This window comes from Acanthamoeba castellanii (genome assembly GCF_000313135.1).
Source record: "Acanthamoeba castellanii str. Neff unplaced genomic scaffold scf7180000084468, whole genome shotgun sequence".
Classification (NCBI taxonomy): Eukaryota; Discosea; order Longamoebia; family Acanthamoebidae; genus Acanthamoeba; species Acanthamoeba castellanii.
Window position 1 is genome coordinate 32,630 of NW_004457522.1, and position 11,949 is coordinate 44,578.

General features: G+C 57.3%; 5 protein-coding genes across 5 annotated transcripts; 4 read left to right on the forward strand and 1 right to left on the reverse strand.

Annotated features, from left to right (window-relative positions):
• Positions 1-212: 212 nt before the first annotated feature.
• On the forward strand, positions 213-3,892 carry ACA1_323490 (RhoGEF domain containing protein; the record flags this gene model as incomplete). The annotated part of the gene is made up of 15 exons (XM_004341134.1): positions 213-845; positions 957-1,067; positions 1,172-1,222; positions 1,325-1,426; positions 1,505-1,612; positions 1,707-1,781; positions 1,879-1,986; positions 2,116-2,172; positions 2,303-2,433; positions 2,522-2,621; positions 2,767-2,827; positions 2,928-3,037; positions 3,160-3,265; positions 3,349-3,696; positions 3,786-3,892. 15 exons carry the CDS (start codon positions 213-215, stop codon positions 3,890-3,892), a joined length of 2,208 nt encoding a protein of 735 aa, XP_004341182.1.
• A 283-nt stretch (positions 3,893-4,175) lies between these two features.
• ACA1_323500 (P21Rho-binding domain containing protein) lies at positions 4,176-5,955 on the forward strand (the record flags this gene model as incomplete). Its single annotated transcript, XM_004341135.1, has 8 exons — positions 4,176-4,257; positions 4,327-4,676; positions 4,710-4,885; positions 4,965-5,137; positions 5,224-5,402; positions 5,481-5,618; positions 5,714-5,794; positions 5,866-5,955. 8 exons carry the CDS (start codon positions 4,176-4,178, stop codon positions 5,953-5,955), a joined length of 1,269 nt encoding a protein of 422 aa, XP_004341183.1.
• A 527-nt stretch (positions 5,956-6,482) lies between these two features.
• ACA1_323510 (uncharacterized protein) lies at positions 6,483-7,220 on the forward strand (the record flags this gene model as incomplete). The annotated part of the gene is made up of 2 exons (XM_004341136.1): positions 6,483-6,630; positions 6,727-7,220. The coding sequence occupies 2 exons, from the start codon at positions 6,483-6,485 to the stop codon at positions 7,218-7,220; spliced, it is 642 nt and encodes a 213-aa protein (XP_004341184.1).
• A 119-nt stretch (positions 7,221-7,339) lies between these two features.
• Positions 7,340-9,081, reverse strand: ACA1_323520 (inosineuridine preferring nucleoside hydrolase; the record flags this gene model as incomplete). The annotated part of the gene is given in 10 exon segments (XM_004341137.1): positions 7,340-7,458; positions 7,532-7,723; positions 7,760-7,851; positions 7,965-8,051; positions 8,123-8,252; positions 8,339-8,402; positions 8,489-8,595; positions 8,670-8,757; positions 8,814-8,929; positions 8,943-9,081. 10 exon segments carry the CDS (start codon positions 9,079-9,081, stop codon positions 7,340-7,342), a joined length of 1,134 nt encoding a protein of 377 aa, XP_004341185.1.
• A 150-nt stretch (positions 9,082-9,231) lies between these two features.
• ACA1_323530 (Fbox domain containing protein) lies at positions 9,232-11,214 on the forward strand (the record flags this gene model as incomplete). Its single annotated transcript, XM_004341138.1, has 6 exons — positions 9,232-9,547; positions 9,660-10,108; positions 10,175-10,290; positions 10,357-10,458; positions 10,558-10,963; positions 11,077-11,214. 6 exons carry the CDS (start codon positions 9,232-9,234, stop codon positions 11,212-11,214), a joined length of 1,527 nt encoding a protein of 508 aa, XP_004341186.1.
• Positions 11,215-11,949: the final 735 nt, after the last annotated feature.

Here is an 11,949-nt window from a genome sequence, read left to right on the forward strand (position 1 = left end):
GTCTCAGCAGCGAGCGCCTCCTTGGTCCCGCAAAGTGCACAACCTTTGCTCTTCATCTTCTCCGTAGTCTTCGCTTCTGGGAGGTTTGTCGCTTCTTTCTTCCATTAATTTTGAATCAAACCATTAATCGCGTGTAATTGATTACTAAAGAAAGAGCGTTTCAATTGGCGTGTAGCACCACACAGCTTTCGATCGTGGTGGGCTAGTACGCGATGTCGTATTACGAGGGCCAAGAAGCTACTGGCTTTGTCGAGGGACAAGACTACGATTACAGCAACTACGATTATGGGGGCGCGTATCCAGAAGGGGGCGATGGTGGAGATGGAGGAGGGGACTACGCGGGCCAATCAGATTGGGCAAACGGCAGTGGAGGCGAGTACTACGATGAGAATCAATCTGCCTACGTCGATGGCAACGGCGAGTACTACGATGAGAATGGAGGCTACTACGACGAGAATGGGAACTACGTTTATCCTTCTTACGCCGAGGGTGAAGATGGAGCGACCAACTATGAGAATGGAGATTATCAGAGTGATGGGAGAGGCGTGGACGTCGGCTACACAGCATCTGCCCCCTCACCACCAACCACTTCGTCGTCTCTGTCTTCGTCTTCCTCACAAGAGGGCGGCATGCCGCGGTCGGCTTCCTCACACATGCTAGCGCAACTTGCAAGCGAGTTTGCGTTGGACTCAGCTTCTTCTTCGCCTTCTTCTTCGCTCTACCTGCCCGCTCCCGTCTCTACCGAAGCCACAACTGCCAAGGCCAAGCCGCCCCCGCCCCGGCTGCGCAATGGCGAGATACCGCCCTACTACGACGACGAGGAGACCGGCTACCAGTACTACCTCGTACGCCATGCGCACCCTGCTCTATTGCAATGCCCCCTTGCACAGACGCCGTCGTTCTTCTTCGCTTTGTTCTCTCTTTTTGACACTGACGATCGTGCCAACACAACGCAGGACGACGACGGCAACACACAGTGGGATCTGGTCGGCTACTACGAGTACGACGGGGAGTACGTCTACTATGAAGATGTCGAAACCGAAATGAACACGCGCGCCATTGAGGAGGTAAGAACGACCACTACTACTTTGATTGTATGGCGAGCATACGGTATGCACGATCAAAAGTGTACTCACTCCTTCTGCGTTTGTGCCCGCCTGCTCCTCAACAGGAGCTGGAGAACTACCAACACCAATACAACGACGACGAGAAGACCGACAAGGTAGAGTAGTGGACGCACGCCGCGACTTTCACTTCTTGCTGCGGCGTTCTCCATTTAACTGAAACCCGACATTCACCACAATGACACACGACACACGCGCAGGAAACGGAGGAGGAGCGAAAAGTACGTCACAGGGCGGCAGTGAGCAAGGAGATCATCGAGACCGAAAAGAGCTATGTGGAGAGCTTGGACATTCTCGTCAAGGTACCCGCGCACCGTTCGCAGTGTCGTCGTCTCGCGGCGTGATGTTTATGTCGTCCCTCTATATGTTACTGCGCGCAGAAATATATGGGACCCCTGGTGGCCAGCGGAGTGTTGGACAAGGACGAGAGAGCCACCATCTTCTCCAACATTCCTTCTCTGCTCTCAATCAATAACGCCCTGCTGCGGGTACCTCTTCTCCGCCTCCCACTCATTGCCCGTTCAACCAAACGGTGTAGCATTTAGTGTGGCATTTGACGCATTGCGTTCTCTTCTCCTCAAGGACTTGATGCTTGTGGATGAGACCACCAAGGTGACACCATCAGGCAAATCCTTTGCCGATGTCTGGCTTTCCACGGTACGGCGCGTGCATTGGAGAGCTCTTCAACCTCTCTTCCCCCCGGAAGCACGTAAGAAGACACACTAAATGGTAATTCCTTCTTGGGCGTGATCAGGTCGAGTATTTCAAAATGTACAGCGTTTATTGTACCAACTACCCCAATGCCCTCAAGTTTACGCAAACGATGCAGAAACAGAAGCCTCAATTCCAGAACTTCTGTCGGGTACGGCGTCAACCTCCTTTCATTGTTATTTTTATTGTTATTTTTATTTTTATTATCATTTAGTAACAGCTTCGACCATCTTCCTTCCTTTTTCTTCCTCTCGCCATGCTGACGTGGGCGCCTGAGCAGGAGCTGAAAAATTCCTCGGCCTCCAAGCTGGACCTGACCGACTACCTCATCAAACCGGTCCAGCGCATCTGCAAATACCCCCTCCTCTTCCGAGTACGCCCAACCACGCCCATCCCCTTCTCCACCGCCTTGACGGCGACACTGACGACTGAGTCGGATGCGAACACGCTCTGCTCGGTACCCGCAGGAGCTGATCAGGAACACAGACACGGAGGAGAACCCGAAGGAGTACGCCAAGTTGCTCGAGATTGAGAAGCGGCTGCAGCAGGTGGCTGGCCATGTAAATGAAGCGAAGCGAATGGCGGAGAGTCTGCAAAGGTACCTTTGGGAGCCGGCCGCTCTTTGCTCCGTGACCTGGGCGCTTTCAGAGGAAACTCACTATGTTTCGGGCGGTTCAATGGATCAGCGTGGTGGAGATAGCTTCGTTGCTCACCGATCTGCCGCCCACGTTCACGCTCGTGGAGGCCAACCGGAGGTTCCTGTTCCGAGGCACCTACTCTGCACAGGTGCGCGCCGCTTTCCGCGCTCTGCTGATGACAAGAACTCGCCATGGGCGTAATGCTCACATGCCCTTTGCCCGTTGTACAACAGACAAACGGCAAGGCTCCCAAGTCGAGTGAGCTTTTGCTCTTCAGCGACGTCGTCATTCAGGTTCGTCCGCGCATGCTCAGCAAGCAGCTCAAGTTTGTGGCTATGCTTTGGATTCGCTCGAGTACGTCTCTTCGCCTCGCCTCGCCTCGCGTTGTTGTTTTCTCGCACAGCTCGGCGTAGTCACTTACCCGACCCTCCTTTGTGTTGGCGGTGAAATGAAGTCATCGTGCGAGATCCCGGCGACACGAGGCTCGAGCTGGAGGACGAAGGGGTGTGTCTCCTGATCGATTTCAAGGAAGCACTCGAGAAGGAGAAGTGGCGCTCAGAGATCGTGAACACCAAGCAGCAACTACAGGCACGCACGCGTTCACGTTATCCTCAAAAATGTGCTCATTACTCGACACTGACCGCCACCCCACCGCTGTCTTGGTGTGTGTGTGTGTGCTCTCACAGGAGGATGAGATCAACAAGGCACTCAAGTCCCGACCGAAACGACGACAGAGGCCGGGCGAGCTTCAGCGGGAACAGTCCCTGTTCATCAACAAGGACAACCTCAGCAGTACTCCACCTCTGCGACCGTTGGAGGTGGTCTCACGCGACACGGACCTCTCAAACTGAGACGTGTCTTCTCTCTCTGCGCAGGCGAGCAGATGTCATCGCCGCGATCGGGTGATGACCAAGAGGGCGACGGTGACGGCGAAGGGCAGGGCAGCTCCATTAACTCGTACGATACCATCCACCGACTAATCGAGCACGAGGAGGAGCGCAAGCGCGAGCTCGATCGCCGCCTGCTGGAGCTCGACGCCCGCGAGAAGGAGAGCCGCGAGCGACTGTCCGCTGTCCGAGCGCGCAACGCCGATCTCGAGCGCGAGATCGCCGAGTGGCAGGCCAAGGTGCAGAGTCTCGAGGGCAGCAGCGCCAGCGCTGGCCTGGGCTCGTCAGCCGGTGGAGAAGACCTCGGCTCCCGTTCGAGCCGCGGTCCCCTGCCTGGTACTTGGGATTCCCTTCCACACGCGCACACTCACCACCGCACACGCGCACTTCCTCCCGCTGACAACACACTCGTGCTTGGTCTCCAGCGGGCTTCGCGACAATGCGGAAGCCAGCACCAGGTGCCAGCACGGCGCCCGACCCCAATTTTCCCAAGGGTCCCTTCAACAAACGGAACTCAGTGCTCCACAGCTGAGGCGACTTCGTAAAGAGCAGTGGAACGGCCACCACGTCATCACGCTGGGGCTGTGACGGTACCCGCACGGAGAGACAGACAGAGTGTGTTTGGGTCACTCACACAGTATTATAGCGCACACACCAACGTGCAGTTGCACGCCACACATTCTTTTCCTTTCTTGGGCCTAACTTACCATTACTAGCGCCACGCGCGTTCGTTGCCTGGACGCAGGTGCAACACGAAGAGAAGAAAATAAGGGTAGAGAGGGCAGACGACTATTCTTAATTATTTATTTATAAACATGGAGCTGGAAGTGGCCGGCTTGGGAAAGGAGGAGCTCAAACCGATCGTTTCCGAGGCCGGCGGCACGGTGAAAGCTGCTGGTTCCTCCCCCTTGGCTTCACGATCGACCATAGTTCATTATTGATTGAATCTTGGTTGGAACTTTGCAGCCGTTGCGCGCATGTACAAGGGCAACGACGACGGCAGCTGGCACTACACGGGAGCTTGGGGCGCCATGGGATTGGTATCACCACCACCAACCTTCGCTATCCGCCCGGGCGGCAAACTGGACACTCACCACGCCATTCTATCCGCATACAAGGTGTATGTCAAGAACGAGATGGCGTACCACTTGCGGTTGATCGACCTGAAGACCAAGCAGTTGGCATGGACGCAGGAGCTCTACTACGAGTTCCAGTACGACTGCAGCAACGTCAGTTTCCACTTCTTCGAGTCCAACGACACTGTCATCGGACTGGCCTTTGCGCACGAAGGCGACGCCCAAAGACTAGCCAAGGCCGTACGGCTTTCTTACTCGCTTTGTGAGCCAAAGTCCTTGCGCCTTTGTCTCACCCCGGACGCCGGTCCTTTGGCCCAGGTGCTCGATCACTCGCCATCGCGTGAAAAGCTGGCCGCCATTGCCAGCCAGTTCAGGGCGGCGGGAGGCATTGCCGAGGTGTCGTCGCCCCACACAGAGCCGCCGCCACTGAAGCCAGAGGGCAAGCGAAAGTACACCTTGTGCCGCTTGTTGAAGTGAATGGCGAAAAGCTGATTGAATGGTTGGTGTTCCATGTTTGCCCGATTCCAGGTCGGGCATTCTGTCGCGTTTGATCAAGAAGAAGGAGCCCACCAACAAGACGATCTCCGTCATCTCTGGGCCGACGAACGTTAAACACGAGGTCCATCTCGGCTGGGATGCGCGCGACGGCTTCAAAGTGCGAAACATTCCGCTCGAGTGGAAGAAGCTCTTCCAGGCTGCCGGTCCGTTCCTTGCACCACCATCACCACCTTTCATGGTTGCCCTCGCGCTCTCTCCTTGACCTTCATACTCTGCCCGCTCTCTTCAGGCGTGAAGAAGAGCGATCTCAAGGACGCGGACACGGCCAAGTTCCTGATTGAGACTGTGGCACACACTCGCCAAACGCTGCGAGGCCAGGCCCACGCTCCGACCCAGTTCGGCTCGCCCCAGGCGGTCCGGCGCGAAACCGCAGCAGGCGCCGGCGGACCGACGACCGCCCCGGAAGCGGTACCCACCCTTCAACTGACCTGCCACCCACCATTGACCCGTTAAAGCTGTGAACTGACCAGTAGAGTTGGGGAGCAGGCCCCCGCACCTCCACCGCCGGTGCCGCCGCCTCCGGCCCCACCGGCGCCCATAGCTGGCGGCTTGGCTGCCGCGCTGCAGGCCCGTCTGAAGAAGAGCGACAAGCCGACCGACAGCGCGACTTCGCAATACGTCAAGGTAAAACCATGATTCCCCATAGCTCAATCAAAGTGTCACATGAGAGTGGTGAGTGTTAAGAGAGTGGTGACCTTGTCGTCGTCGTCGTCGTGCAGAACCTTCCCATCCCGGACTTGGTGGACATGGACGAAAAGGAGGGCGCCGACTTGGCTGTCATCCTTGCCACGGCCATGCAGGTGCGTTCCTTCCTGCCTTGGGCTTCGACGCAACCCCAATCCCGCAGGGGATTCACCTCTCTCTTGTACAGGCACGTCGCGGTGTGCTTCGCCAGGACTCAGACGAAGAGGTGGAGGTGGAAGACGAAGAGTGGACAACTGATGAAGAGATGGACTTTTGACATCCGGGCGTACGGCCTCCTTTCCTTCCTTCTCCATCGTTCTTCACCAGCAAACTCTTTCACCGAATGGAGGTGCCTGATTGGTGGTCACATGAAAAAATGTAGAAAATTTCGTGTTATTTCTCCAACTAATATTTTACATTCTTGGTAACAACAACTCCCAAAATACCGTGCTGCGTTGTTTTAGGGCCGAATGTTGATCTCGTGCGTCTGTCACCGAACTGGCGAAGCGCGCATTGGTCGGGTGCTGGTATTGTCTACCGAAAATAGACGACTACCAAGTCGGGATCACTTCGGGAGAAGAAGTGGGTCGACGGTGAGCTCGCTGCCGCATCGGGCTTCTTCGCTGATTGGCAGCATGTCAGGTCTTCTGCTCTTGTTCTCTGATATTTCTGTACGACCCGCTTGTTGTTTTACCTCGAACAAGCCTTCCAACAAGAGCCACTCTTTTCTGCGACACCAGACACGAGCACAGCTCTCTCGCCGTACGGCCCGCCTACACAACACAACACAACAGAAGAAGGAAGATGAACAAGCAGCTGCTGCTCGCCGTGGTGGTCCTCGCCACGATCGTGGGCTGTGCTCTCGCCCAGACTCGCCCGAACCTCAGCGAGACCTTTGAACTGCAAGGCCTCGTAACCCTCAGACAAAACAACTCCCTCGTCTATGGCCGAGGTACATCCCCTTCCCCTTCTTTTACGTTAGTAACTTCTTGAAAGAAGTAGCACTTCCTCTACTTCCTACAATTCACGCCTTCCCCTCTTCTTCCAGCCAAGTGGGTAGTGGACTATAGGGAGGGTAAGGCTCTTGACGTGCTCGAGTTCTACGATAGCGACCTTCAGCAGCACGACGTTCACGACCTGCTGCGCTACGACCAGGGCAAGCACTACCAGGTCGCGGGCCAGTCCGCCAAGTGCCGCGAAAGCGACCTCACGGCCAAGTGGCTGCCTTTTGCGTGGGACTGGGTTGCTAAGGCCGCTCCCGTGGGCCTCGCCACGCCCGGCACCGACGCCTACCAGCTGTGGCGCTACAAGGCCGCCGGCGTGACCGTGTCGGTGGGCGTGGCGCTGGAGGACGCCGATCGGTTGGTGCTCTTCAGCCGCGCCACCGCCGACGAGGAGTACGTGTTCTACGTCGAGCCCGCCAACGCCACCGCCGAGATGGAGGCCGCCCGGCCGCACAGCTCCTGGTTCGACGTGCCCATCGCGTGCCGAACGCAACTCGCCGGCGATGTCTCCTCCCCTCTTGTCGCACAGACCCGCTGAAGGGCCCAACAACAACAAACGTGGCGGCCGTGCAACTGTAAATATAAAACGCCCAAAACATAAATAGCCCATCACACATCATACCCTATATTTGTAAACATGTCAAGCAACCTTAACGGTTACGGGTGAAGGACCCGCTCCATGAAGAAGGACAGGACGCGGTCTGTCTCAACTTCGAGCACCACGTCGACGTAGGCTCGCCTTGTGCCCTCTTCGTCGTCGGCCTTCACCACGGCTTCTGCGCAAATCAGGTGGTGTGAGTGACCGTAAAGCGCAGGGTCACAAGAAAACAAGTCCAGGACGGGCGGTACCAGTGACAGTGGTTTTGCCGTCGAACTCGGGCGTGCAGTCGACCACAGCCGAGCCGAACCTCTTTCGCTTGGTCATGCGCTGCTCCTCGTCGATCGCCACCACCGTGGCCACGGGGTCGTGCAGGTGGAACGTGTCTGCAGAGACATCGTTCAGTTGGAAGCGAGGGGCACTGTTCGAACAGTGCGCCACTACTGTGAATGAGGTAAGGGCAGAGAGCAGCTGCGTACCCTTCCTGCCGTAGGCCTTGGCCGTAAGGTCGGTCACAAACTTGGCGATCGGGGACTTGTCGGACCAGGGCCGCAGGCTCTCCTCCGCAAACCTGAACCACGTACGATCGGTGATCAGTAGCACCAAAAGTGTTGCGCATCAGAGCGAGGCCGCATCGCAACGACCACCACCACAGGGAGCGAGGGACTGGAGGGACGGGCGTACGGGACGAGGTGTGTGGCATCGAGAGGGACAAAGACGAGCGGCAGCCGGGCCTCGCACACGACTTTGGCCGCTTCGGGATCAGCGTAGCTGCCGGCAGCGAATCAGTGAACATGCGATGTGCAAGATGCGAGAGAAGGGCCGGCGCGGGAATATCATACATGTTGTACTCGGCGTGAGGCGTCACGTTGCCGGGAGCAAAGAAGGCCCCGCCCATGATCACGATCTCGTGGACGCGGCGCAGGGTCTCGATGTCGGCCTCGGCCGCCAGCGCGATGTTGGTCAGCGGGCCTGCATCATCATCGGTGTGTCAGGCAATGAGCCGCGTGTGTCGTGTTCGGTTACAGTTTGGTTTGCTGGTTCGAGGGGCTTCATACCGATCGTGAGAATGGTGATCTCGCCGGGCTCGTGGGTCCGCAGGAGGTCCAACAGCACATCGACCTGTGCGCACGACACGATTGTAAGTTCGAGTCTATGACCAAGGAAGTAGCGGAAAAGAAAAGAGAAGAGAAGAAGGTAGAACGCACGGCGGGCTGGTGGTGGAGCGTGAAGTTGCCCTGGGGCGGCGCGTAGATGAGCGTGTCGGTGGCCTCGTCCTTGAGGGTGGTGATCCCGCCCACGCCGTCCTCGCCGTCTGCACTCGTGCGTTCATGAGTGGGTGCGATGTGATTGTCTTCGCACGCGAACCACCGGGTTCGGCGCACGTACGAAAGTACTCGGCCGTGACGAGCAGTCTCCGCAGGGGCTTGGGCGCGCCCACAGCGAGTATGTGGGGGAAGCGAAGCTTGTTTCCTCCCTGCGGGGCGGTAAAATCAATCTGAAGGCTCCAGCGTGCAAATCGAAGAAACGCACCTCTTGCTTTTGCATGTAGTGGAAGAGGAGCTGGATGTTGGATGTCGCCCTATCGACTGGCACGTTGCCGCACACCTGTGCAGCAGATATCCTCGGCCACATGGTGAGGATCCTTCCTGTTGCGAGCACCAGTGTGGGTGGGAAGGTGTACTGTGGTGATGGCGATTATCTCAACTTCAGGAGATTTGAGAGCGAGGGCGAGAGCCAGCAGATCATCGATGCCGCCATCGGTATCCACAATAACCTTCCTCGGTCGTCCCTCAGCCATCTTCGCTCTTTATTTTTGTTTTCCTTGCGTTCTCCGTCCTTTTCCTTTTCCTTTCTCCTTCCTGCCCCGATTCTATAAATGATTTACCAGGAAGGCTTCGCTTCTTCCTTGTTATCGTGGTTCTTCCTTCACCTACAAGCTCGCACGAGGATGGGCAAACGTAAGCACTCGAAAACGGAAGATGAGGTGAAGGGGGTACACACAGAAAATGTAGCGGGTGCAACTCTGAGGAAGCGTCGTCTTGCCAAGCGCACGAACCGGGGCAGGGTCACTGCAGCCGCGCAGACCGGCACATCGCCGCTCGGGGTGCTCAACGACGATTGTCTCCTGCACGTGCTGAGCTTCATCGGCGGTCCGGAGCAGCTATTGCAGCAGAGAGCCGTGAGCCGGCATTGGGGCAGCCTCGCCTCGTCCGACCCCCTGTGGCGCCCCCACTTCCTCCGCATGTTCGGTCCCCACGTCTTTGGTATTGTCCCCTTCTTCTTCTTTACATCGTCTTCCCTCCTCCCTGAGTTCTCTGCATGCCCTGGATGCCAGCCGGGCTGACCTTCTTCTTCTTCTTCTTTCCCTGCGCGAAGGTGCGACCGACGAGGAGCTCGCGAGGAAGGGAGACAAGCCAGTCTCGCGGAGCTACTCCTACTACGCCGAGGAGGATGAAGAACATGTCAACTACGCGAGGCATGCCGAAGACGATGAGCACCCGGACTGGGAGTACTCGGACGAGGATCAGGTCAAGGTTAAGGTCGCATCGAAGAAGAAGAAGCAGAAGAAGAAAAAGACAAAGAAGGAGTCGAGCAAGGACGCAAGAGGTGGCTGTGGCCCGGTGGACGACTCGAGCCTGCAGGAGTCCATCGAACATGTGCGCCGTGCGCTCGAATCGAAAGGCAGCGATGGCCCAGGGACGGTGGGCGGTACCTGGTTCTACCGCTACATCGCCGCGTGTCGTCTCATGCCGCGCCTGAGGCTGCCCCACCTCGCCGACGCGCTCAAAAGCAAGTTTACCGACTGGTGCGAACGCACGCAGGAGGTTCGTCAACTGCGATGTCTGCCCGCCCGCTCTGCACTCGCCCACTTACGCCTCTTCTTCAACCAGGAATCCTGTGAAACGAGCAAACTGGATGTTTGTATGGTAGATCTGCCCCACTACCCTCGTGGCGACGTTCACTACCGCCTCCACCGACTGGCGGTGCTGTTGTCCCTTCTGAGCACGTACGGCGCGCACTCTCTCCCCACCGATTGCACTTTTGCGTTGGTGTCACTCACACCCATGGCCAGCAACAAGCACGCGCCCAAGCCCGGCGAAGAGATGCAGATCGGCTATGCTGGCAAAAGCTGCACGATCACTCTGGCCCGATTCTGCTACGCCTTCCTCCATGGGTACGCATCGCCCGCGCAAGCGCAACGGCGCGGAGCGATTGTGGCTTGCTATGCTGGGCTTGAATTGATTTCTTCGCTCTCTGCTTCAATGCCTTGCAGCAAGGAGCGGGAGCTGGCGGAGGAGCTGGACCTGCTTAGCCCGCCGCCCGCTTGTCCGGACAGAAAGAAAATGAAGGCAAAGGGGACAAAGAAGAAGAAGAAGGGCAAGAAGGCACTGACTGAGTCCAAAGATGAAGACGAAGACGAAGACGATGAAAACGAACACGAATACGACGAAGACGATGAAAACGCGCGGAAAGCCCCAAGGCGCTATGGTTGGCGGGAGTTCAAGGAGCCGGCGCTCAGCCTCAACGTCGTAGGCGACTTCACCCCGTTCGCCTACTTCCTTTCCGGCCCCTACGGCCAGAAGACGCGCCCGTTCGACATCTCCTATCCCTGTCTGGACGAAAACGAAGAGATCTTTGGCTCCTCGTCCGACACCCAGGCCGCCTACTGCTTTCGCACCGTACACCCGCAGCACCTGATATTTATTTATTTATTTATTTATTTTGTCTTTGTGAGCGTGTGCGGTGGCGTGCTCACACACTAACTTTTTTCGTTTGGGATCGAAACGTGCAGCCAAAGAGAGGGTGGGCGCCGGGGTTCTTCAACGCTTCGTTCTCCTGGTTCAACCACGCAGCAATTAGCACGTTCTACAACCCCACGCTGCGACAGATCCTCGTCGCCAAGGCCATGGAAAAGGAGATAGTGTGGTAAGCACACGCTCACAGACCACAGATCATTGACATTTCTCCGAGTTGCGTTGTAAATGTTGGTGACCATTACTAATAATGAAATTTCGAGTGATCGTGCTCTAAATAAGGTGCCGGTTGGTAATTGAGGACGCACAAAAGAGGGCATGCCGGGCAACAGTCCAATGTTGATCTAACTCGGTGATAGATCGTGGGCGTGGGTGCCCGGAAACGGGGCGTGCGTCCTCGCACAGGACCCAAAGCTGGGACGGCATCCAGCCGGGTGCCACGGGGTCTCCGCGCAAGTGCAGCACTACCGAAAGGGCGCGGCGCAGAGTCCGAGACCGCAAAGCTCCGGCAGGCTAGGCGGCAGCACCTCCTAGGCCGGCCGTCCAATATAAAAAGGTACCGCTCCGCCCTTCTAGTTCTTCACTCTTGTACCAACAACAACAACAACCACTCAGCCCACCAGCACCAGTGCCAGCTTCACCAAGCGGACTGACCCACTTCACCATCATGACGAAGCGCTCCGGAATGACCTCCGCTTCGTGTCTTACCTTTGCCCTGTGGGCCATTGTGCTGGCCTTCTGCTTCTTCTCGAGCGCCGCCGCTGTCGACATCGACGTTCTCCCGCTGCGCATCGACAATCCGAAGCCTGACGGCTCCGGTGTCATGTTCTTCCACCTGCTGGCCGACCCCGCCGACGCCGACATCGCCTCGCTTAACGGGTTCAAGATCGCCTCGCTTTCGAGCAGCCCCT